Source organism: Erythrolamprus reginae, chromosome Z (genome assembly GCF_031021105.1).
Source record: "Erythrolamprus reginae isolate rEryReg1 chromosome Z, rEryReg1.hap1, whole genome shotgun sequence".
NCBI classification, from domain to species: domain Eukaryota; kingdom Metazoa; phylum Chordata; class Lepidosauria; order Squamata; family Dipsadidae; genus Erythrolamprus; species Erythrolamprus reginae.
Window position 1 is genome coordinate 75851645 of NC_091963.1, and position 27538 is coordinate 75879182.

Consider the following 27538-nt stretch of genomic DNA (forward strand, 5'->3'; position numbering starts at 1 on the left):
ATGGAGAGTAATTGATTTGTTTATAATTGATTCCATGACTTTGCATGGGACGCAGCATAGTGAAATTGGTCTGTAGTTATCTACAAGAGAAGGGTCTCCTTTTTTGAAGATGGGGATGGCCATTGCTTTCAACCATAGCTTAGAAAGTGTGCTGGTTCTGAAGGATTTTTCAAAAATTATGCTTGGTGGTTCAGCTGTGGCAGAAGAGAGCTTTTTTAGGAAGTAAGCACATAGACCATCTGGTCTGACTGATAGAGAAGGTTTAAGGTCACGTAATGCTTTTTCAACTCGGTCTTCAGTGAAGTCTACTTGGGTTAAATCGTTGAGGGAGTTTGAGGTGCGATTGATGAAATTGGGGAATGAGCCATTGCTGTTAACAAAGACAGAGCCAAAGAAAGAGTTGAGGAGGTTGACTTTGGATGAATCATCATGGTATTCTTTATTGTTGGGTCCTTTGAGAGGTGGGATAGGTCTAGAGTCTTTGAGTTTATTGTTGACAAAGTTGTAGAAAGCTCTATGAGATTTGGTGCGTAGGAGGTTTTCCTCTTGTTTGCTGTAGTAGTTAAGGCATTCTGTTTTTATTTGATTGCAAATGCTTTTATATCGGCTTTTTTGTTTTTCCTCCAGAGAGATTTTTTTCTTGTTTGTAATTTTCTTATTGAGATGGGGAGGTTATTTTTTTTGTTTATGGTACATGTTAGAGGTACATGAAGTCTGATGATAATTTTCATTTCAAGTAGGAATGTGTTGTAGAGGTCATCAGTAGTGTAGCATTCAGAGAATAGAGTTTTCCAGTTTAATGTTGAGAGGTGTGCTTCAATGAGTTCGCAGTTCGCTTTTTTGAAATTGAATTTTGGTGTTGTATTATTTGGGTGGATCATAGTGTGGCTTAAGTTTAGACTGAGGTTTATCATGCTGTGGTCACTGTTGGAAAATGGTTCTGTTATTTGTAAGCCATATATTGTACTTTTGCTGTTGCAGAAGATGAGATCCAGACAGTTATCAAGTCTGGTATTGTTAGTTACTAGTAACTAGTTACTAGTTACTATTATATATAGTAGAATGGATGGTTTCCGTGCTGCATTCATTTTAGGACTAGTTGATGTGTGGTAGGTTGAGGTCTCCGAGGAAGATAATGGGGTATGGGCAGTTGGTTGCCCACGTTAGTAATGTGGATAATTTGTTAGCATGTTCGATGTCGTAGTTCGGGGCTCTGTAGCAGAGTAAGAAGCGAATTGTGGTATTTAGGGATAAATCACAGACAATAGTTTCAGGTACCAATAAATCCTGTGCAACTTTGAGGATTTTTAGGTTCAGCGATTTTTTGTAGAATATAGCTACTCCGCCTCCTCTGCGGGATTCACGGTCTGAGCGGAAAACATGGTAGTTTTTTGATGTGATAATGGAGTCTGGGTAGGAAGCATTTAGCCATGTTTCGCATATAAAAATTATATCAAAGTTGGAGGTGTCAAGTAGAAGGAGGAATTCAGATATCTTGTTGACTAAACTTCTAGCATTTAATAGTTTACATTTGAGATTGGTCTTGTGTTGGGGATTGGTTTTGGGGTGGTTAGAGGAAGTAAGGGGCACGCTTTCCTATTCTTGGTTTGAGGTGGTAGGGTTGTCCATTTGTTGTTGTGGGATAATGGTCTGGCAGGTGTCAGTTTGATGTTGTGAGATGGTAGGTTGAAAGTTAGACCGGAAGATGTGGGGAGAATTATGGGTTTTGGGTTTGATGCTTTCTGTGCGGTAATCTATGTAAAGGTTTGTTCTCCAATGCACTTGCAAGGAGAGTCCAAGATGGGTAATTCTACAGTCTGATTGGTCGGGACTAAGTTTAATTTAAATATTAGGCTGGCACCGCCCCCTTAGCCCTCCAGTCTAAAAAACTCAGTCGCAGTGAAGGGACTTTGAGTTTGTTCTTCTTATGTTTTATTGTTCATTTTATTAATAAATTTGTTACTAACGTTTTTATTTCTTTTCTCCTTTTCTCTCTTTCTCTTTTAGGTGCAGCAGGGGGGAAGGATTTCCTCGGGCAGCCAGGGTTCAAACCTCCAGTGGGTTTCACCCTGTCAGCTGCTGCTCCTCTGGTCTTGTCCCCACATTATTGGAAGCCCTTGTGGGACACAGAGCGAGCTCCCGGGCTGTCTACCTCCGTGGTAGCGCCCGGCAGCCGAGGGGTGACTGACGCCTCGGGGGGGTCCGCCCCTCCCGTGGTGGATATGTCACAGGGCCACCTGTCCAGTCCGGGCTGGATGCGCCCCCCCCACTCCGCTACCTCCATAAGAGAGCCGACAATCAGCTGAGCGCCTCCGCGGCGCGGAAACAGCGATCGCCGTCGGCAGCGGTTTAAAGGAGACATGTCAGGCGCCGGGCTTGGAAGAGGGCCTCTGGAAACACAGTCAGGGGGCGGGAAAGCTTGGCTTCCTGCCCGTTTCCATGACAACAGCCCGGCGGCCTTTTTTTTTTGGGAGGCAGGGCTATACCGGGCGATTCAGGAGCGCCCATATGTATCCATGGTTGCCGAGGCAATGGCCCGGCGGCCATTTTTTCTGCATAAAGAGGCTATTTGCATAAGGAGCCTCCCTCAGGCAGGGAATAGGAGTGCTGAGCGTTCCTTCTGCCTAACAACGAGCATGCGCAGTGAGAAGCTTCTTCGTGAGGGGTTTTTTTCTCCCTAACGGTCGTTGATGTGGCGTTGCTGCTTCAGCTGATTACTCTCCTTTTCGTGAGTTACTGACCATGGCAGATCAATCAGCCCAGCCAGGGGAGGAGGCCACTGTCACCAGGCCCAGCACCCCCAAGGACAGGGCCCAGAAGCCCAAATCTTCTCAGGGGGCCTCTCTCAGAGAGGCTGAAAAATGCATAAAAGCACTTGAGAGGCAGTTGGAGGCCTCTCAGAGGTCAGTGGGTCCTGCATCTTCTTCTGCTCCACCTACCCATGCCATCCCTCCGCCAGCCTCCCCCATGTTCACACCAGGGGTTGTAGGCTCGGCCTCTGAGAGGGATTGGTCTCCTGAGAGGGTCCTCCAACCAACTGCTCCAGCTAGACCAGAGGCCTTAGTTTTTGGGAGACAGACCACCTGGCCCAGCACTTCGATGGCGCCTCAGGTTGCTGCTCCTCATCCTTTTGGGCAGTCCCCTGCAGCTACGTTCACTCCAACGGCTGCGGGGTTGCGCAATGCTCAGGACGCTTGGCAGAGCATGCCACAGGCTCTGCAGGACCTTATCTCTAGCGCATACACCCAAGGGATGGCTAATGCGGTGCAACAGCAACAGCAGCTGCCAGCAATTCCGGTGCCACCCAGGTATAGGGATCCCTGGATGGCTCCTGCCTCTCAATCGATCATGGAGTCCAGAGAGGAGGATACCTTCTCCAGAGATGAGTTTAGTGAGGCGGAGGATGAGCTGTCCAGCAATGACCAGCCACCGGAGCAACCGATATACACTGGCTTGTTTAAGTCATCCCTCTTCAAGGTCTTGCTGAACAAGGCAAAGGCGACCATTGACCAGGCTGGGGAAGGCGGTCAGGGTGCTCCTTCAGCGCCGGGTCAGCCCACGGGAGGCCTGTTTGTCTTCTCCAAACAGGAGACTGTTAATGTGCCATCCTCCCACTTATTCCTGGAGACGGTCCAGCGCCCATGGGAGAGCCCTGCGACAGCCCAGGGCCCATCTAACCTGGACAAACGCTTCTATACCTTCAACCAGGCTATGGAGGATCTTCTGGAGCTGCCTACGGTGGACAAGCCGGTGACCAGCTTGGTTTCAAATGCCCTTGTCCCTTCAGAGTCTCAGGAGGGATTACAGGCTGAGGACAAGAGAGCGGATAATGTCGTTCGTATAGCTCATCAGATGGCGGCTTGGGCCGTAAGGGCTGCATCGGCGGCCTCATTTTTTAATAGAGCTACGATACTCTGGATACAAGAGCTTCAGTCCAGAGTTGACCCACACGATGGGAGACTTCGCCAGGACCTGAACAAGCTGTTGGCGGCCACGGAATTCTCCGCGGATGCCACAGTCAATGCGGCTAAGTTCGCCTCTAGAGCAATGGCGTCGTCGGTGGCTTCCCGAAGGCTCATTTGGTTGTGGAATTGGCAGGCCGATGTAAAATCCAAGTGGGCCCTTGCCTCTTCACCTTTCAAGGGCAAGAAACTCTTCGGGGAGGTCCTGGACGATGTGCTAGTGGAAGATAAGGATAAGAAAAAGGTTATGCCTAGATCCAGCAGGAAGCAGGAGAGACGCTTTAATCCTTATCAGAGGAGACAGCCCTTTCGTTCAGATTCATCCTCGACCAATAATCAGATGTCAAGGCCCTACTTCCAGGGATCCTTTGGCCAGGGTTCCTTTCGATCAGATAGGGCCTCTCAGTCTGATCGCAACAGGTCCTTTCAAGGCCGCCGCCCCTTTAGAGGTTCCAACAGGGGCTTCAGAAAGACCAAGTGACTTTCCAGTGGTTTTCCCCTTGGGCGGCAAGCTAATACATTTCTCGGACATCTGGATAAACACCTCCTCGGACCCCTGGGCGGATACCACGGTATCAGAAGGACTGAGGATCGAGTTTCTTCGCCCTCCACCTTGCCGGTTTCTTCCTTGTCGTACTCCCTTGGACATTCGCAGGAAGAGGCTTCTGTACCAAGAGGTGTCACACCTTTTGGAGATAGGGGCCATCGAGGAGGTCCCTCTACCCCAACAGGGTATGGGGTTCTACTCAGCAATCTTCCTGGTCCCGAAGTCCTCAGGAGGGGTACGTCTCATACTGAACCTTCGGAGATTTAACCTTTATGTCAAGTACTGGAGGTTCAAAATGCATTCTCTCAAGTCTATTCTGGCAGCCATCAGGCAGGGGGACTATATGACATCCATAGACGTAAAGGAGGCCTACCTCCATATCCCCATTTTTCCACCTCACCGACAGTATCTGCGCTTCAGTCTGGATGGGGCCCATTTCCAGTACCGGGCCATGCCGTTCGGGCTTTCATCAGCCCCAAGATCATTCATGAAGCTGCTAGACGTCCTCACGGCCAGTCTCAGACATCAATCGGTGCGCCTGATGACCTACCTGGACGACATCGTGATTCTGTCCAGGACAAGAGACCTTGCATATCAGGACTTACATCTAACGATCCAGACGCTTCAAGATCATGGCTTTTCGGTCAATTTCGACAAAAGCCACTTGACTCCCACGACCCGTCTTGCTCACCTGGGGACCATCATAGATTCCAGGAGGGGCCTCGTCTTCCTGTCCCAGGAGAGACAGTCCACCATCAGGGAGCTCGTTCGGGACTTGGCATCTCAACAATTCCCCAGACTCTCATTCCTATCCAAACTGCTCGGTACGCTGGTTTCATGTATCGATATCACTCCATGGGCCAGGTATCACTTACATCCTCTCCAGTGGTTCCTCCTGCCATTTCAGAGGAGGAAGTCCAGCCACTCGCACCAACAGGTGCATCTCGACGCAGGGGTACGGAGATCCTTACAGTGGTGGGTGTCCCCAGCACTGGGAAAGGGTTCCCTATTTCTGGAACGTTACCTTCTTACAATGACGACAGACGCCAGCTTGACTGGGTGGGGAGCTCATCTTTCCTCACACATGGCCTACGGCCTATGGGAACCGTCGGACTTGTGCGATGTCAACATCAACTTTCTGGAGTTGAAGGTGGTCTCCTTGGCCCTCCTCAGTTTCGCGACCTTAGTGAGGGGCCATCATGTCCTTGTACGGACCGACAATGTCTCCACCCGGTCTCACATCAACAGACAGGGGGGGACGCGCTCTCGAAGACTGATGAGGGAGTCGGAGTCCCTGCTCAGGTGGGCGGAGGCCAATCTGGCTTCCCTGTCGGCGGAGCACATCTCGGGAGTAGAGAATGTGTGCGCGGACTGGCTGAGCCGGGAGACCTTGGACCCAGGGGAGTGGCAGCTGGATCCCGCAGTGTTTCTGGACATTGTTCAGAGGTTTGGGAGGCCAGTTTTGGACCTGTTTGCTACTCAGGGCAACTCTCAGCTCCCACGTTTCTTCTCCCGCTTCCCGACCCCGGGTGCAGAAGGCGTGAACGCTCTTCGACTTCAGTGGCCACCAGGACTTCTGTACGCGTTTCCACCGATCTCCATCATTCCCAAGGTAATGCGGAAGATTCTGGAGCAAAGGGCAGAGGTGCTGTTGCTGGCCCCTTACTGGCCTTGCCGCATTTGGTTTGCGGATTTGATGCAACTGTCAGTGTCGCCCCACTGGAGAATCCCGGACCACCGGATCTCCCTCTCCCAGGGCTTGATATCACATCCAGAGCCTCAGTGGTGGCAGCTGACCGTGTGGCGATTGAGCGGGAACATCTAAAACGCCAAAATGTGCCAGACACAGTCATCGATACGATTCAGGCTGCTCGCAGGCCTTCGACAAGAAGAATTTACCAAGCGACCTGGGCTTCCTTTTGCAAGTTCTGTGAGGAAAGGGAGGTGGATCCACAAAGGGCCTCCCCTCTCATGGTCTTAAGTTTTCTGCAGGCAGGCTTGGAAAAAGGACTCGCACCAAACACGTTGCGCCGTCATGTGGCCGCTTTATCCACGATAATAGGAGGAGACAGTTACCGCTCCCTCACCAGACATCCTTGGATCAGGGACTTTCTAAAAGGGGCCGCCAACATCAGGCCACCACCGATACATCGGTTCCCTTCCTGGGATTTGTCTTTGGTGTTACACGCTTTAACTGGTCCTCCATTCGAACCGTTTCGCCATATTCCACTCCGAATGTTGACTCTCAAGACTGCTTTCTTGGTAGCGATGACGTCGGCCAGGAGGGTCTCTGAGATTGCTGCTTTCTCCACCAGGGAAGACCTGTGCAGGTTTCACCCGGATAGAGTGGTCTTAAGACTTGATCCAGCATTTCTCCCAAAAATCAACTCCACCTTTCACAGGGCACAGGAAATAGTCCTACCGGATTTCTGTGCCCATGGGACTCATCCTTCAGAGCTGCGGTGGCACAAGCTCGATGTGAGACGAGCCTTAAAAATTTATATCCGCAGGACTCAGGAATTCAGGGTGTCAGAGGCTTTGTTTGTGTCCTTTGCAACTAGATCGTTGGGCACCAAAGTCTCTTCTCAGACCATTAGCCGCTGGTTGCGTGAGTGCATTGCAGAGGCTTACAAGACTAAGGGTTCTCATGTACCACAAGGACTTACTGGACATTCTACACGCAGTACGGCCACTACAGCGGCCTGGAGAACTCAGGCTTCGTTAGAGGACATTTGTAGGGCAGCCACTTGGGCGGCTCCGTCCACATTCGTCAGACATTATTGGATTGACTCCTTTGCTTCCGCGGAGGCAGCTTTTGGGAGGAGGGTATTGCAGCAGGTGTGTTCATTTTCAGAGCCCCCGGTCCAGCCTTCTCCCTCCCTTGGTTAATATCTTGGGTATATCCCATCTTGGACTCTCCTTGCAAGTGCATTGGAGAAGGACCGTTGAACTTACCTGAACGGTCTTCTCGATGCACTGCAAGGAGAGTCCAAACCCGCCCGAATTCGGGATCGGGGCTCCTGTTGGAGGGTTGTGTGTGTTTTTATCTTTACTAGTTACCTTGAATGTTTCAATAAATTTTGTTAGCTTTACTGCTCCTTCGTTTCTTTTAGACTGGAGGGCTAAGGGGGCGGTGCCAGCCTAATATTTAAATTAAACTCAGTCCCAACCAATCAGACTGTAGAATTACCCATCTTGGACTCTCCTTGCAGTGCATCGAGAAGACCGTTCAGGTAAGTTCAACGGTCCTTTCACCAAGTTCATAGCATCTCTTGAGTTCTGCCCGTAGTTCGCGAGAGCGAATACGTTGGAGGAGAGAAAGATTTGGTCTGGATCTGAGTTTGTTGAAGGACTTGTTATTTCTGGCAATGTGGTTAATGGTCTCCCCACATCCACCCACCCATTTCTACCATAGGAGGGCATCCAAGGCGGGGGAGCTGCTTTGTGCACCGGGGCTGTGTGCTGTATTTTGGGCTTGGAGGCGACACACCTCTCCCCCTCATTGTGCCCATTGCCCAGGGCAGCCCGTGGCCGCCTGTCTCCTTTTATTTCTTACGGAAAAGATGCGTCTGCAGCGTCTGAGCCTTTTCCGTAAGAAATAAAAGAAGACAGGTGACCGCGGGCTGCTTTGGCGGAAGACAGGAGGGTGGGGCCAGAAGTGTTGGGGTTTGGGTTCGACGAACTTACCCGAACTCCATCGCCAGGTTCTTCCGAACCCGCCGAACCCAAACTTCGTTGGGTTTGCCCAACACTAATAACCAGCACTGCAGAAGATAGGCTTATGATACAGAAGCATCTTGACAGAATTGAACATTGGGTACTATCTAACAAAATGAAATCTGATAGTGAAAAAAGTAAGATTCTACATTTAGGTAAGAAAAACAAAATGCATAGGTGGAGTATATGTAGTACCTTTGTCAATAGTAACTATGAGATGAATCTTAGAGTCCTAGTGGACAATCATTTAAATATGAGCTAGTAGTGTGTTGCAGCTGCCAAAAAAGCCAACAAAGTTCTAGGCTGCATAAACAGAGGGATAGAATCTAGATCACATGCTGTATTAATACCACTTTATAGGGCCTTAGTAAGGCTACCCTTCAAATACTGCATCCAGTTTTGGTCACCACAATGTAAAAAAGATGTTGAGATTCCAGAAAGAGCAGAGAAGCAGCAACAAAGATGATTGGGGGACTGGAGGCTAAAACATACAAATGTTTGCTAGAACTGTGTATGTCTGATGAAAAGGACTAGGGGCAAGCATGGGCTGCTTCCCAGGTGGGGGGCAGGATGCTATGGGGGTAGTAAAAATGGAGTTGTGCGCACAGCTCTAGCACCAGCAGCCGTGCACATGCGCAATCAGCGTGATTCTGGTGAAAATTGCTGGTTTTATCTTCTGCGCCGAAATGTCATTCGCGTGAGGATCCTCACACAAGATTTTGGTTGCTTTGCATGCACAGCAACTAAATCTCATTATGGTGCCTAGAGCAGCAGACCCCCAGCCAGCAGCAAGAACGGTTGTGGTGCCACTGAGCTCCGGCCGCCCGGCCTGCTCCCCGCACCACAGAAGAAGGCGAAGGAGCAAGCAAGTGGCGGTGGCCTCTTCCCAAAGAGGGGAAAAAGAGACCGAGCGATGGGGACACAGAAGGCAACCAAAAGGGGCGGGGACAGTGGAACGAGTGACTGGGACACGCAGGGGAAACCTTTGCATTGGGGGGTGGCCGGAGGTCTTTTACCTGTGCAGGTGGGGGGTTGGGAGGGAGAAGAAGGCTCTTCTGCTCCCCTCTTGCCCTCTGAACAACAGCAGCAGCCATTTTTTCACCAATTTTTTGCTTTTTATTTGCTTCTACACATGCCTGAAAGCACAAAAAATGCCAAAAATTGGCAAAATCTTGCATGTGCATCCTCACGTGAGATTTGGCTTCTGCACGTGCCCAGAAGCTGAATCTCCCGCTGGGAGCACATGCATACATGCGCTCTCGGCACATTTCAGTAGCACTCCCAAGTGTGGCCCTTCAGTTATTAGGGGTGACATGATAGAGGTGTTCTGATATCAGGGGTTTCCACAAAGAAGAGGGAGTCAAGCTATTTTCCAAAGCACCTGAGGGTAGAACAAGAAGCAATGGGTGGAAACTTAATCAAGGAGAAAATTAAGGAGAAATTTCTTGACAGTTAGAACAATTAATCAGTTGAACAATTTGCTTCCAGAAGTTGTAAATGCTCCAACACATTGAACAACCATTTATCTGAAGTAGTGTAGACTTTCCTGCCTAAATAGGGAGTTGAAGTAGAAGACTTTCAAGGTCCTTTCCAACTCAGTTTTTCTTTATAGTGGGTGAAGCTAACCTCCAAGAATGGGATGACACCATCCCTTCAGTCAATTAGAACTGAGTCTGACGAATTGTATATCTTCCTACTCCTACCTCAGTTCTCCCTCTTTGACTCAGTCCTTGGCCTAAACAGGATGCGTAAAATTCTCACTCCCATTCTTTGAGGATTATTCCACCACTCATTAACTACTGTGAGATTTTTTCCAGCTGGCTGGCTTGTCATCGCTGTTGTTGTTTTGAGGACAGTGGAAGCTTTGTTTCTCTCTCTCTCTCTCTTAAATAAATTTTATTAATTTTTTAATAATAACAGATACAAACTACATAAAATAGAGTGTCCAGTGATGCATGCTTCCACCACCCAACATCATTCAGTCAGACTCCTCCACCAAAATGAGACTGTACCTTTTTTACATCATTTTAAACCAAGGACATTATAATATTTACAACTTATAGAGTGATTCCAGTTTATTCTTTATACCTTGGTCTCGAATTCTACTAACCATATAACCTCTAACCCTGTCCCATCATCCCACCAGTTCTTTCACTTTATTTTCATTAATTATATTCATTTTATATCCATAATTTCAAACTGAATGTGTTCTACCATGTACCAGTACCACTTTTGTATTGTCCATTTTGTTGCATCCTTCCAACCTAAAACTATTACCGCTTGGGCACTTTCTATAGCTGCTACTTTAATTTCTCGGAATTCACCCATATCACTCCTTATTACTAATACTGCCATCTCCTTTGTAATCACCCGTTTTATATTTAACATTCTATTAATTTCCTTTGCACCTCTTTCCAGAATTTCTGCACTCCCAAACACTCCCAAAACATGTGCATAAACACCCATCTCTCCTGACACCCATACAAACAGACACCCTTAACATTCCAATAAATATATGCAAGTTGTGCAGGTGTATGATTATGTAAAATTTTTCTCCTCATTTCTCTAACCCTTGTATTCTTAATTTTCCTTATATTCTCCACTATATTCTTCATCTCTTGTATGTCTATTTGCAATTCACTTTGCCACTGTCCAGTTAGTCCCTGGATCACACACCCATCTGCCTGTGTTAACATCCTGTATATATTACCTGATTGTGCCTTTGTAATACTGCTTTTTTCTCTTAAAAATTTCTATCTCTTATTCTGTCTCTTCCCTTAGTAGTGCTTCTTTATTTTCTCTTTCATTCAAATATGTGCATATTGCATTTATTTGCAACCATCTCTGCTGACCCAACCACCATTCTATTCGGTTTCTGCTAACCCTTTCATTGTTCTCATATGGCTGTTCTATCCGATTAATCACCCTGCCCTTCAACTCACCTATTACCTTGTTTAGGTTTGTTTCATTGTTTCTATTTATGGCATACAATGTTGACAGCTTTGATTTATTTAATCCTAATTTCCCCTGCCACAACGTTTTCAAAATTTCTAAAGTCCCTTTCAAAGGGCCTAATAATTTATCTAAATCACTTTTATTCCACCTTTTAAATATTAATTATTCCTTATCCCACTAATCTCTTTTTCCAACTTAACCCATTTATTTTGATACTTGCAGCTCCATTAGTCTTCCAATTTGGAACGCATCTCTAAGCTATGCCTTCCCTTTCCTCCATGTTTCTCATTTCCTATTAGCCAATTTTTCCTTATGCTTGGCCTTTTATCTTCTTCTACCCAATAATTTTTTTATTTAATATTTTTATTGATTTTTTCAAATATAAACACACACATGACATAAAACAGGTGCTTTTTGATTAGTGCCCACCACCAGACAAACATTTACACCCCACCACCGAATCGGGGGTGTTTCTTGTATAAACTATTTTAACTCAAGAGCAAAGTATCTATTTACATATTAAAAGGGATTCAATTTGTTTCTTGTAGCTTGGTCTCGGATTCTACTCGCCATATATTGTCTTACCTTGTCCCATCGTCCCATGAGTTGTTCATCCTTTTATCCATAATCCCAAATTGAATGTGATCCATCATGTACCAGTACCAATTTTGCATTGTCCATTTTGTCGCATCCTTCCAACCCAATACTATTATCGCCTGAGCGCTTTCTATCACTGCTTGTTTTATTTCTCTAAATTCTCCCATTGCATTGCTTTTAACCAATACTACCATTTCCTTTGTAATCATCCATCATGTATTTAACATCATATTAATATCCTCTTGCACTTTTTGCCAAAAGTTCTGCACTACTGGGCATTCCCAAAGCTCCTTTAAACACTCTTTTATCTTGGCACCCATTCCAACAAATACCCTTAACATTCTACTGAAAATATGCAAGTTGAAGGGGTGTGTAATACCACTTATGTAATATTTTCCTTCTCATTTCCCTAACCCTTGTATTCTTAGTTTTCCTTATATTCTTCACTATATTTTTCATCTCTTGCACCTCTACTTGTATTTCACTTTGCCACCATTTAATCAATCCTTGGATCACATCCCCGTCTGCACTTCCACCTTATATACATTACTTGCTTGCGCCTTAGTACCGTCACTTTTTTCTCTTATCATTTTCTCTATCTCCTCCCTAAATAGTGCTTCTTTATTCTCCCTTTCATTCAGATATTTACATATTGCATTTATTTGTAGCCATCTTCCCTTACCCAACCTCCATTCTATATGATTTCTACTTGGCCTCCCACCCTTCTTATATAACTGTTCTATCTTAATTATCCCTCTTCCCTTCAACTCTCCTATAACCCTATTTAGATTTGTTTCGTTATCTCTATTTATTACATATAACGATGACAGTTTTGATTTATATAATCCTATTTTCCCCTGCCATTTTTTCCAAATTTCCATAGTCCCTTTCATGGGACCTATTAATTTATCTAAATTGCTCCTATTCCAACTTATAAAAATTAATTCTCTATTCTTCATCCCATTTATCTCTTTTTCCAATTTCATCCATTTATTTTCAAATAATTGCAACTCCATAAATCTTTCAATTTGAAATGCTTCCCTATACAACTCCAAACAAGGAATTCCTCATCCACCCTCTTTTTCATTCACTATTAACCACTTTTTCCTTATTCTCGGTCTCTTTTCTTCTTCTACCCAATAATTAACTTTTTTATCCCACTCCATAAAAACTTTGATGCTAATAAACCCTGTGGCAATACCTGAAACAGATACATCATTTTGGGAACTATCATCATTTTTAATGCTCTTATTTTAGCCATTCTCCTTAGCTTTTTCTCTTTCTAGCTCCTCATCTGTTTCAACATTTTCCTCCATATTTGTCTCTAATTTTACCTCCTCGATTTTCGCTGAGTTTCTGAATAACCAAATTCCTAAATATTTAATTTGCTTTAATCTTAACTTCAACCCTGATTCTTTCCTAATTTCTATATGCTCTCTCGGACCTGTATTTAAACACATAATCTCTGATTTTTCCATATTGGCCGACAACCCCGATTCCTATTTAAAATCTTGCAAAATATTTCTTAGACCTTTAATCATCTCCATCGGGGTCTGGGTCAGTATAATTGCATCATCTGCAAATAGGTTTAATTAATCTTGTCTTATCTTATTAGCTAATGTCTCTATTGCTATTACAAATAACATTGGAGATAAAGGGCATCCCTGCTTGGTGCCATTTTGTATTTTAATTCTCTGCATTCTTTGTCCATTCACCTTTATATACGCTTCATTCCCTTTATAAATCTCTTTTATAATTCCACAAAATTTGCCCCCCATATTTAATTCATTACATAATTTGTATAAATAGCTATGGTTAACTTTATCAAAAGCTTTATAAACATCTAATTTCAAAATTCCCAATTTCCTTTTAGTAACAGTAGCATGGTGCATCACATTTATTACATTTCTAATTGGTTCACTTATTTTCCTACCCTTCACAAACCCATATTAATCCTCTTCAATTATTTTTGGTAGAATATTTTTGAGTCTATTTGCCAGTATCTTCATAAATATTTTATAATCTTGATTTGCCAAATTAATAGGATGGTAGGACCCAGACTCTCTTAAATCTCGATCAGTCTTCAGAATGGTAACAATCTCTGAAGTCTTCCATGTCTGCGGGATATCATGAGTTAACAATATATTATTAAACAGTTTCCCCAACTGTGGCAACAATTCATTCATATAGGTTTTATAAAATTCTCCTGTGAACCCATCCAGGCCTGGTGCTTTGGCTTGTTTTAACCCTTTAATTACTCTAACAATGTCATCTTATCTGATTTCTGCATTCAATATTTGTTTATCTTCTTCACTTACTATTTTCCCAACATTAAGGACTCCTATATTTACCTGCTTCACTTTATACAAATCCTCATAATATTTTCTCATGATCTTCTATAGCTGCTCTTTACCATATCTAACCTCTCCACTAGGGTCTCTCAATGCTACCTCCCTTCTCTATCTTTCTGAACTCCAACCTCCTCAAATAGAACCCAATGATAAATAAGAATCGCCGTACCTCTACTATTTTGCATTCCTCGAGATTCATATACCCATTTCCAATTTCTATCATTTACCAATTTATCCCTTCCTCCCCATCTTTTATGTGTTTCTGTCAAAATCATAATATCCACCTTGTTTTGCATAGCCATCCTCAGTATCCTGTAACGTTTCAAATCCGATCCCAAACCATTCACATTTAAAACCATTATTGTACACTCATTCAAAATATACAAGGATAACCCTTTTCCCCTCTTGTTTTGCTCTTGATTTACTTATTTTTCCCTTCCTCACCCCAATCACCCCCCCAAAGTGCCTCCCCCCCATGCTCCCCCTGCCAAGAAGGGAGAGGACTAGAAAAATCCTTGTCCAATCATGAGGTACTTCTACTGATTACGTTCCTACGCTGCTGAGCTCCACTTGCAACCGCTTTTTAATATATTTAGAGAAAAAAATCCCCTCCCACCCTCCTTTATTTAACCATTGAATAATACCTTCTTTTACTTTTTCCCATCTCCTCCCAACAAGAATAAAAATTAACAATAGTTTCCGGAGCCATCTCCAGAGGGGGGCAGCAGAGTCAGTTTCAACTCTTCACTTCTTTGCTTTCCTCTCACGCTGGGCTCTTGTTCTTCTCTGCTCCCTTCTAATGGCCTCCACCTGCCCCGTCAACTCCTTCAGCTGCTCCTCCCTTTGCCTTTCCTCCTCGTCTGGGGTACTGCAACTGCTGAAATAATCTTCTCCTGCTCCTTGTGGCTCTCCAACTGCTCCGCTTTCTCCAAATTCAATATCCAGTTGCTTCAATAGTTCCTTTCCCTCCTCCAATGATCTTGCTCTAAACATCTTATTTTCCTGGAACACCAAATTGCAGCTGGAAAACCCCAGATAAACTTTTTTCCACTTTGATATAGACAGCTTGAAATTGGGCGTAAAGCAGCTCTCGCTCTCAAAGTTTCCCAGAAGAGATCTCTAAGAACTCTTATCTCATTTCTATCTTGATTAAAGCCGGCACAACTTTTCAAATACTTATAGATCATTTCAGCTTTCTTCTCACTGGCCAAGGCCATAACAATGTCTGTTTGCCTCTCCCGGTTTCTACGTGGAACGCCCCAATGAACATGCTCCATGTCATCAAAAACAACTTGAGTGCCCTGCGCTTTCATCCAACCAAAAAGTGCTTCAGCTAATTTCAAGCATGGAGCAAAATCTGGTTTAAAACCATGCAGACATAAATTTCTTCTCTGACGATCCTCCAAATTGGCAAGCCTATAATTATATTGCTTACAAACCTCAGCTTGGCTTTTAACTTGTTGCTCTAAGTTCTAAGTTTTCAGCTGACTCATCTGCTCCCTTTTTAACTATTTTAATATCTAGGGAAAGATTTTCCAATACACTTTTGACTTGCTGGAATCTTTGTTCAAAGCCGCCAACAATCTGAAGTAATTTACCCACTTTCGTTTCAATTTTCCCGAGGCTAGGGTCAGCCCCTTCAGCCATTTTATTAAGATTTATTGTACTCACTTCGTGATAGCGAAAGAAAATCCGTCTTCCCTTAAAACTGCAAATCTTAGATTTTTCTATAATTGCTCTATGGCTCTGCTTATCTTCAAGCGAAATTTATGATGTTTTGAGGGAGATTTTCCACTTTTTTCAATTTTTCATATGTTGGCTAGCGTCTCTATTGCCATTACAAATAACATTGGACATAGTGGGCAGCCCTGCTTAATCCCATTTTAAATTTTAAAGATATGCATTCTTTGTCCATTCATTCTTATTTCTGCTGCATTCTCACTATATATTCCTTTTATAATCTCACAAAATGTATCTCTCATGTTTAACTATGGTTAACCTTAACAAAGGTTTTATACACATCTAATTTCAAAATTCCCAATTTCCTCTTAGTAACAGCAGCATTGTGTATCACATTGACAGCAGTTCTTATTGGTGCACTTATCTTCCTTCCCTTTACAAACCCATATTGATCTTTCTCAATGATTTTTGGCAAAATATTCTCAATTCTCTTTGCCAGTATCTTCATAAATATTTTATATTTTATATTTTATGATTTGCCAAACTGATGGGATGATAGGAATCAGGATCCCTTAAATCCTAGTCCTTTTTCAGGATAATGACAATCTCTTATATCCTCCATGTCTATGGGATATTATAAGTTTTAAATATATCATTAAACAGTTTCCTCAAATACGGTATCAGTTCATCCATATAAGTCTTATAAAATTCTTCTATATACTCATCAGGGCCTGATACTTTGGTTGTTTTCAACCCTTTAATTAATCTGACTATTTCATCTTGTGTAATTTCTGCATTTAACATTTGTCTATCTTCCTTAGTTACTTTTTCCCCAATGTTAATGACTCCCAAATTCACCTGTTCTTCTTTATACAGATCTTCATAATGGTTTCTCATTATTTTCCTCCAACTGATCTTTACCATATCTTACCTCACCAATAGAGTCTCTTAATGTTAATATACAAGATTTTTCTTTTCTCTTCTTTAAATATCTTACCATTTGTTTCATTGATTTGTCCCATCCCATAATCCTTCATCTCCTTGCCATTGTAACATTGTAACTCATTGCCATTGTAACATTGTTCCATTGTAACTCATCAGACAGTTTCAATTGTTTCTTTTTAAATTTCAATAAAGTGTTCCATTCCCTTTGTTCCATCCCCTTCTTTTCGTGGCTCTCAATTGCTCTTGTATCAAATATATTTCCCTTATCTTAGTCTCAGTTTCTCTCCCTCATCTCTTCCTTATATCCATATTTATACATTGCCCCATCATAAATGCCTTACTTGCATCCCATACAATTGATTGCTGTATCTCCCCTACATCATTTATTCTAAAATATTCACATAATTATGTTAGCAATTTAAGTTTATCTTGTTCATTTGAGGTTACAACCATATTATATCTCCAGATTCTTTGATTACGCATGCGTCGCTGAGGGTTTTAGAGGCAACCACAGGAGGGCCCCCTGAAAAGATTTTGAAAAGTTGATAGAAAACGCGAAAAACTCCCTCAAACTCCTTGAAAACTGGATAGAAAGAAAGAGAAATTAAAGGAGAACAAAGAGAAGTGAAGAAGAAAGTTTGGAAAAGGTGGATGCTGCTGAATGCCATTGGATTCTGAAATTGGAAAACAGTGAGTAGAATACAAAGAAAAGATGGCGGAGGGTAGAGCCAAGCCAGGCATGGAAGGGAACATAGATAAATTGCTACGGATGTTTGGCTCCATGGAGGAGAGATTTAAAGCGATGGAAAGTGCATTCGGAGGCCTCATTAATGATGTGCAAGGGCTTAAAAAGGGCAAACAGGAGCAGAAAGAGAAAATTGAAACAATTGAAAAAGAAATGAAAGCCCAAGCTAGAAAGGCAAATTATATCACAAAACAACAAAACTTCAGAACAGAACGTTTTCATGGCTTTAAGCAGGGGTTTGGAAAAGGTCTGAGATTACCTAAGGCAATTCAACAGTGGTTCAAAACAAATGACATAGATATTGATGAACAGGAGATTGAGAGGGCCCATTGGAGTATTGGCCGCAGAGACCTGCAGAGACAAAGACATTGTTGTTGTGTTTGCAAGTGAAAGGCTGAAAAGCTTTATGAACGTTTGCAAAGCCTGACAGATCTGAAGTACGATGGAAATGAGATAAGAATTTTAAGATACCTCTCTAGGCAAACTCTACAGGAAAGGGCTGCATTGATACCAATTACAACTTTTTTGTTCTGGAATGGTGTCAAATTTACATTGGGATTTCCTGCAGTCGTTCTAGTGTACCAAGGAAATCAGATGTATAGAGTATGCACATTTGAGGAGGGGAAAAATTTGTTGCAACAACTGGACATAGAGTTTGAAGAATGCAGAGATCAAAGAGGAGAAAGCAGAAATCCAGTGGGGCAACAGATGCAGCTGTCAAAGGAGGAGAGGCTGATATAGCAACTGATTCAAGCGGAAGGGGAACTCCAGATGATTCACTTTAGGCAGAGCTGGAAGAGAAGGAAAGAGATGAACAACTGAGAGTCATCAAGGCACAGGTCGCAGCTTTATGAAGAGGGAAAGAGAAGAAACCAAGACAGGCATGTGTGAAGAAATTAAAGACTTGCCAATGACTTTCTTTTTTGCAATTGTTTTTTGAAGCTTTTTGTCAGGTTTCCCTTCTCCTTTTTATGGGGGAAGGGAATAGCATAATACAAGAAGAGCTGAATGCTGAAGGGGGAATTAAGGAAGAGAGTGGTGGGGACTTAATTTTGTTGTTGTTGTTGTTGTTGTTATTAAGGGAGCCAGGTGGTGGAGGAGTAATCAGTATTGGTGCCTTCGTGGAAGGACAAATATTCAATTTATTGTACTTCCTAAAGCAGAGGGGGATCATGGTGGGGTATGAGTAGGGTAAAAAGGAGAAAAATAAGTAAATTAGGAACACTACAAAAGGGAAAAGGGAACATAATTATATATAGTGAGTGATTGGACTATTATGGCTTTAAATGTGAATAGATTGGAATCGAATTTGAAACATTATAGAGTACTAAGAATGGCCAGGGATAATAGGGTGGTTATTATGGTTTTAACAGAAATGCGTAAATGACGTTGAAGAATGGATAAACGTATAATTGATAATAATTGGAAATGGATATATGAGTATTGGAGTAACCAAAATAGCAGAGGTGTGGCAATTCTTATTCATCAAAGAGTTCCATTAGAGGTGGTGGAGGTTCAAAGAGATAGGAACGGGAGATGGTTATTTGTTAAAGGGAAAATAAATCAACAGAAAATAACATTAGCAGCAATTTATGCTCCAAATGTGAACACAAAGCAATTCATAATAAATACAAAGAGAAAGTTAGATAATTTGGGGGAGGGCACAGTGTTTTTGGCAGGAGATTTTATTATGCAATTAACAGTGGGAATGGCAAATATAAGAACGTTGCATTTAAATAGACTTAATATGGTTGATCTTCATGTGGATCTACCAAATAGAGGTACTTATTATTCTGTAAAACATAACACATTCAGCTGTATTGATTATAAATTAATGAATAGGATGGAAAATGTACAAGTTAAAAAATCAGAAATTGGTTGTATATGATTGTCAGATCATGCCCCACTACTAGCGGTGGTTAGAATGGGTCAGGAAAGTGGGGGCATTGGCTCTCTCTGCTGCCTGGGTGTCAAGCCAAGGGCCATCCAAGGGGGAGGGATTCCCCCCAAGTCAGCCTTGGGAGTTTCGCTCCACTTTCCTTGCCCAGCTCCTTTGGTGGCATTGCGGTCTAGCCAACAGTGCTGCTGTTTCACCAATTCATTAAAGTGTTGCTGGAATTTTTGTGCTCACGTGACCCCTGGTCAAGGGAGTTCTTACTCTCTTTACTGCTTGGCCTGGAGTGGCAGCAAGACCGGCTTGCAGCAGCATATCCTGCTGGCGCAAGTGTCACCTAGCCAGTCGCTTCCCAACACTTGACCACCTGTCAGTTGCTGCCGCCCGCCCCCCACTAACAGAGCTCACCCTTCCACTTGGCTCCTTTTTTCAGATAGCACTCTTCGGTTCATCACACCTGAGTTGTCACTGGATATCGCCACCAGAGCCTGCTCTGTCAACCAGAAATCATTTTGGTGGCAATGAGGCTGACCTTCTGTAGCAGGGGACATTTTGGGGGCGCAGTGGCCATCTTGCCTTCCCAGAAGGCAGGATCTGCCATTTTTAGTGCCACAGTGGCCATTTTACACCACTGTGGCCTTGTTATCTCTTTTCTGTGGTGAACTCTGCAATATTGCAGAGGCAGGCAAGGGCAAGCACAAGGGTTGCTCTCACAAGAGCTTACATTCAATGCCTGCAGCCCCGTTCTCATAGACCTCTCGTGCTGCAGCTGGCCCTTCTTTCCATGGGGGCAGTCCCCCCACCCGCACTCCCTGGCAGGGCCAAACATGGGCTACCCAGCAGGATGAGTATTGCAGGGTTTCCTGGGCTACCCAGTAGGATGAGTGTTGAAGGGCCAAAACATTGGACAACATTTGCGCCAAGTCCAATTGCCACAAGTAGATCCATAGTCTGAAATGCTCAGAGGGGTACACCTCAGCAACTGGGGTGACCTTGAGGGTACCTAAGAGGAGGTGGCATCTCTTCATCCATCTAAATCCATGTCCTTGGACAACCCAAATCTAAACATCACTGATCTGAGATTTCAGGGGCTCTGGCTTCCCAGACCACTGCGAACCTTACTCCATTGGCCACGGGGATTACTTCCCCATTGGCAATAGCAACATTTGACCCTAATTTGCAGGCCCTAGTAGTGACCATGATCAAGCAAGGCATTGAGGCTCTGTCTTCAACAGAGAGCCATGCCAGTGATTTCAGCCGTCTATACCAGCTGACCCTTCTGACCACGCTTCTGCCTTGGGGTGCACTTACTGTGGAGAATGGTCTTATGTGGAGAATGGTCTTATGACCACTACTCCTGTGACCAATTTCTGGGTCTCAAACTGATTTAGAGGAGGGTGACTTTTCTGATGACGAGGGCCTCACTCTTTATCTTCCTGTTTCTATGGGCCTCTTTCATCCTGGCCTTTTCAAGGCCCTCTTATTTAAGGCAAGGTATGCTGTCAACTTTCACTTGACTGCCTCAGGGTCATCAGAAACATCATCCACCTAGGCCCCTCTGTTTGAGGAGTCAACTTCTGAGGCTGAGATAATTCCAACCCCTCCTCTCTTTGTTAAAGTTGTCTTGCGGCAATGACAGACTCTCACATCAAGGCCCTTTCCCACTCATTTGGACAAACGGTATTTTAACATAGTGCCTGATCTGACGCAGCGTCTCCAGCTGCCTCCTGTTGACAACCCAGTCTTGGCCTTATATTTTTCCGCCCACCCGCTGGGTGAATCTGATGAGTTGCTGTGACTGTAGGCCTGAAGGATGAAGTAGGCGCTGCAAAGGGCTTATCAGGTAGCCGCCTGGGCTGTCAGAGCCTCCACTACCACCTCTTTCTTCTGTTGCACATCATTGCAGTGGCTACAACAACTCCAGGAGTGCCTACCAGTGTCCAACCTCAGAGCCAGCCAGGGCCACTGCCCAATTTATGTTTGATGCCACCCTTCAAACAGACCGCTTCTCTGCGGGCCTCTGTGGTGGGCAGGAGGATGCATTGTTTGCGCAGTTGGTCTGTGGACACACACCATAAGTGGCGCTTGGCATCCGCTCTCTTAGGAGCCAACAGTTGTGTGGGGAAGCCTTAGACCCCATATTAATCAAGTCATGGGAAAAAGAGGAAAGTTCTTCCTTTACTCACCAATAACAGTTCCTTTTGCTCCTCCCCCTACAATAGGCACCCCTTTCAGGTCTTTTACCAAGGTCCTAGGTATGGGAGGTTTTAGGCCCAATAAGGGTTCAGACAATGCCTTTGTCAGGATGGGGGTGGGGGTGGGTAAGGGCAGACAGTTAATGTGGACCTTTCGAGGTGCAGGAGGTCACTCCTCCTGCCATGCTAAGTAATCCCTTGCTCAATCCTCACCATTTCATCTGGGCTCTCCCTAGAATTTATCTCCACTCCCCTAATGTTTTTCATTCAATGCCCTGTGTCTTCCAGTCTTGACAAATGGGTTCTCATGGATGTTGCCATCCAGCACTTGCTGAATATTCGAGCCATTCAACAGGTGCCTGTGGATCAGCAAAAACAGGGATTCTATTCTATCCCATTTGTGGTCCCCAAATCCTCAGGTGAGTGGAAAGCAATTCTTGACTTGAAGCATCTAAATCGATATATGGTATATAAGAAATTTAAAATGCACACGCTTCACTCTATATTAGGCGGCATCTGGAAGGGGGACCTCCTCGCTTTCATTGACCTCACTGAAGCTTACCTATATGTCCTGATTCAGCCTCCCCATCAAAAATTTCTCTGCTTCTATTATGCAGGTTCCCATTACAAATATAGGGCTCTTCCCTTTGACCTCTCTTCAGTTTCACAGGTTTTCTTCAAGGTGCTGGCGGCATGCATGTCCCATGTTACCTGGACAACATCCTCATTTAGTCATTGTCCAGGCACCTAGTGATGCAGGATGTCCAGGTAACTATTAACACCTACAAACACCACAGGTCTCAATAGATTTGGAAAAGAGCTACCTGTCACTCACCACTAGACTGATCACATGGGAGCCATTGTTGATTCTCTAGAGTTCATAGTGTATCTTTTCCAGGAGCACCAGGACAGTATTTCTGAACTCTCTCAGCAAGTTCTGGGGCATACAGGGTTTTCTCACTCCTGGGTAAAATGATATCTGCCATCCATATCTGCAGTCCCTTGGACTCACCTGCATTCTAGAGATTTGCAATGGTTTCTCTTGCCATTTCAGAAGTTGGGGCACAGCACATCACCATCCAGGGTCCTGATTCCATTTGCCATCCAACACTCACTCCATTGGTGGACCTCGTCAGTCATAGCAAAGGGTTGCTACTTTGGCAGAGTCACCATCACTACCAATGATGGGATCTATGGTTGGGGGGCCCATGAACAGTCAGCTGTAGCTCAGGGCACTTGGACTCCGATGGAGGCACACTTCAATATAAACGGACTGGAGCTATAGGCAGTCTACCTGGTGCTCAAACAGCTGAAATATCTGGTGGCCTGTCAGCACATCCTGGTACTGTAGACAATTTGGCTGCAAAGACCCACATGAACCGTCAAAGGGACACCATGTCCTGTCATTTCATGGATGAGGCCAGATCCCTGGGGCTATGGGCAGAACACAACCTTCTGTTGCTTTCAGCAGAGCACATCTCTTGAGTGGCCAATATGACAGCAGATTGGCTCAGCCACATCACTATGGACCAGGTGGAGTGGAGCCATCACCTTTCCCTCTTCTAACCCCTGGTGAGTTGCTTCAGTTTTCCAATAATGGACCTCTTTGCTATTCCAGAGAGCACCAGATATTTCACCCGCTTCCAGACCCAGGGCATCGAGGGAGTGGATGCCCTTTCTGCAACTGGTCTGGCCTGCTGTATGCGTTCCCCCCTCTGCCTCTCCTCCCCAAAGTTATCTGGAAGATATTGGAGAAGGCCTAGGTGCTGCTCTTTGCCCTCCATTGACCCAGGAGAACCTGGTTTGCAGACCTCAAAGCTCTGTCAGTCTGCAAGCCATGGAGAACCCCACAGACAGAATTGTTGCTCTGTCACATATCAGTGATACACTTGGATCTACTGTTACCAGTTGACTGCCTGGTGGGGCACTCTAAGGTATTGCCAGGTTCTAGAAAATCTTGTTAGAGAGGCAGTGGCAGAAGCTCAATGTTAGAAGGGCACTGAAAATCTATCCCAAGCACACTTTCTCCCTGTGCAGATCAAAGGCAGTCTCTTCTCAACCCACATCCTTGGGACAGAAGGCGTTCTCCATGCGGCGCTGGCTGCATAGTGTAATTGCAAAAGCTTATGACCTGCAGTCCTTACCATGATCGACCAGAGTGACAACACACTACCCATAATGCTGCAACAACGGCTGCGTGGTCCACTCAAGAGGTTTGCTGAATGGCCATTTGGGCCTCACTGGTTCCCCTTTATCCGCCACTATAAAATTGATGTTTTTGCGTCTGCTAAGTTGGCATTTGGTCACAGGGTCCTCCAATGTGTGGTGCCACAGTCAGGAGAGGCCAGTCAGACTTAACCCTCCCAACAGATGGACTACTTTGGTATGTCCCATTCTTGGAGGTTAGTTCCACTATGGAGAAGGGGTGTTGGTCGTGATACACCTCTTCTCATAGGGTGGAGCTAACCTCTAGTTCCACCAAATTGTGATGATCTTGTTTGTTTGACTTTGGGAGCTACACACAGAGTCTGACCATCATAAGGGGAATTGAGGCAGGAGGAGGAAGATAAACCATTTGTCAGACTCAGTCCTTGTTGGCTGAATTCTTGCAGGCTAGCTCCACCGTATGAGAAGAACATATCAGGTAAGACTAACACCTCTTCTATGTCTAAAGGTTTCAACCATATTCTTATTGAGAAACTTGTTGAGCTATCAGAGATCTTTAGTGTTATCTCCAACCTTATGTATGTAATATATTTTGATGTGATATATAAAGAAGAATGAATTCCAGATGTTTTATCTCTTCATTAAACTTTCTTTCATTTTAATTATGAATGTTTCTGAATAAATATCTTTGTTGTTATTTTATAAAAGAAAAGCCAGCAAAAAGTACTACATGTTAGGTTCTCAATGGGATTCAATGACTCTTCTAAAATATTATTAGCAGGAATATTTTAAAAATCATAGAAATATAACTTGTGGCATAGAATAACTGCCAAACTTCCAAGATTTCATTGCAGATATTGATTTCTGACATTCTGTCCCTTTCCAGATTTGAAGCCATATAAGTATGCAGGTTATCCAATGTTGATTAAAACAATCATGATAGAGACTTCAGATAACCTTTTGTTTTCCAAAGAGTCTCCTCTGTTGCCAGCTGCCACAGAATTAGCCTTCTACACAGTCAGTTGTTCAGCACTTAATGCAGAAGAACTAAGGAGAGAGAATGGAATAGAGGTACATTCAAACTTACTAATAGAAATGTTTGTTGTATTATATTCGACAAAGGAAAGAAATGGATTTTAAGAATGATTATTATTAAATATTTTCAGGAATTTTAATTTGTACCCTGTTATAAATACCATGTTATAAATACAAAGTTTTAAACATAAAACTGCCTTTGAGTTTGTACAAATAGAAGAGGTTTTAAAACTGCTGTTTTGATTTTACATTGTAGAATACTAGAAATGTTTGTGAAAATAAATATTTGGGCTATTGAATCTCAGCTTGTAGCAGGAATAGGCATGGTGCTTTCAAGTGTTACACACTTTTTATTTGCCATATATCCACGCCTTTGCTGTTGCTGGCTGAGATTAATGGGATTTGGTATGGAAATATTAGATTGTCGATATCTATATTATATCTTTAAAATATTGGTCAGAGTTAGTATACATAGCTTTCTAACTTTTGATAGTTTTCCATTTGGTAATTTACAGAACAAATGTCATCCATCCTTACAGGTTTTGCAAGATGCTTTTAATCGTTGTGTTGCAGTCCTAACATGTTCTAGTAAGCCAGAGGATATGTCAGTCCAGGTAATTCTTAAAGAAATTCTACCATGCATAATGGATGTGGTCTAAAATATAAATAAAATACTAACTATACAGGATACTGCAAAGATAGATTAGAACAGCAGTTCATTTTGCTCAAGCACCGATACCATTCTTTGTAATTCCTATTATTATTTCATTGGTATGACTGCCCAATTCACTGAAGCAACTCGTTAAGTATATAATAATAATAATTATTATTAGTAGTAGTATTAGTAGTAGTATTATTTATTAGATTTGTATGCTGCTCCTCTCCGAAGACTCGGAGTGGCTCACAACAAGAAAAAAGTACAAATCCAATAGTTAAAAACAATTTAAAACCCCTTAATATAAAAAACAGTCATACATCTCAGATAAACCATACATAAAACGAAAAATGGCCCAGGGGAATCAATTTCCCCATGCCTCACGGCAGAGGTGGGTTTTAAGGAGTTTGCAAAAGGCAAGGAGGGTGGGGGCAATCCTAATCTCTGGGGGGAGTTGATTCCTGAGGGTCGGGGCCGCCACAGAGAAGGCTCTATCCCTGGGCCCCGCCAGACGACATTGTTTCGTCGACAGGACCCAGAGAAGGCCAACTGTGGGACCTAACTGGTCACTAGGATTCGTGTGGCAGAAGGCGGTCCTGGAGATATTTTGGTCTGAATCCATGAAGGGCTTTATAGGTCATAACCAACACTTTGAATTGTGACCGGAAACTGATCGGCAACCAATGCAGACTGCGGAGTGTTGGTGTAACATGGGCATACCTGGGGAAGCCCATGATTGCTCTCGCAGCTGCATTCTGCACGATCTGAAGTTTCCGAACACTCTTCAAAGGTAGTCCCATGTAGAAAGTGATACAGTAGTTGAACCTCGAGGTGATGAGGGAATGAGTGACTGTGAGCAGTGACTCCCAGTCCAGGTAGGGCTGCAACTGGTGCACCAGGCGAACGTGGGCAAATGCCCCCCTCGCCACATCTGAAAGATAGTTCTCTAATGTTAGCTGTGGTCGAGGAGGATGCCCAGGGTGATGGAAAAACAGATGGAATTGTCCTTGGGAATCAAAACCCACAGCCACTCTGTCTTATCAGGGTTGAGTTTGAATCTGTTGACACCCATCCAGACCCTAACATCCTCCAGGCACCGGCACATCACTACAACTGTGCGTTGACTGGACATGGGGTGGAGATGTACAGCTGGGTATCATCAGCATACAGATGATACCTCACCCCATGCCTCTGGATGATCTTGCCAAGTGGTTTCATATAGATATTAAATAGCAGGGGGAGAGGACCGACCCCTGAGGTACCCGACAAGGGAGAAATCTAGAGGTCGACCTCTGACACCCACTAGCACCACCTGCGACTGACCGGAGAGGTAGGAGGAGAACCACTGAAGGACAGTGCTTCTCACTCCCAACCCCTCCAGCCAGCCCAGAAGGATACCATGGTCGATGGTATCGAAAGCCGCTGAGAGGTTAAGAAGCACCAGGACAGAGGATAAACCCCTGTCCCAGGCACGCCAGAGTTCATTAATCAAGGCAACCAAAGCAGTTTCCGTGCTGTAGCCAGGCCTGAAACCCGACTTGCTGAGGGGCTAGATAATCAGCTTCTTCCAAGGACCGCTGGAGCTGGAGCATGACTACCTTCTCAGCAGCCTTCCCCATAAAGGAAAGGTTGGAGACTGGACGGTAGTTGTTGAGAATGGTTGGGTCCAGGGAAGGCTTCTTGAGGAGGGGGCGCACAAGTGCCTCATTGTAGGGAGCCGGAAAGGACCCCCTACCCAAAAAAGCGTTGACAATCTCCGAAACCAGCCAGGAGGGACAAGGATCCAGTGAACAGGTGGCTGAACTCACAGCTCCACTGGCCTTGTCCACTTTATCAGGTGTCACCAGATCAAACTATTCCCAGACAGATGGACAAGGATGGGCCCCAGTTACCTTGACTGAGTCGTTGTCAGTTGACTCTGTTATCCAATCGGAACCGAGGTCCGCTCGGATCCGAGCGACTTTATCAGCGAAAAATGTGTTAAAATCCTCGGCACTGCTCTGCAAGGGCTGTCCAACTCCCCCCTGGTTAAGAAGGGAGCGGGTCACCCTAAACAGAGCGGCCGGGTGAGATTCCGCTGATGCAATCAAGGCA

The 27538-nt window shown here is 44.3% G+C and overlaps 1 protein-coding gene across 1 annotated transcript in view; it reads left to right on the top strand.

Moving 5' to 3' along the window:
• Nucleotides 1-27538, top strand: part of DNAJC13 (DnaJ heat shock protein family (Hsp40) member C13) — a 179415-nt gene that overhangs the window by 72462 nt on the left and 79415 nt on the right. Inside the window, exons 21-22 of the mRNA XM_070726342.1 lie at nucleotides 24641-24825; nucleotides 25329-25403. Of these exons, the coding sequence (XP_070582443.1) occupies nucleotides 24641-24825; nucleotides 25329-25403 (260 nt within the window). The remainder of the gene's footprint in view (nucleotides 1-24640; nucleotides 24826-25328; nucleotides 25404-27538) is intronic.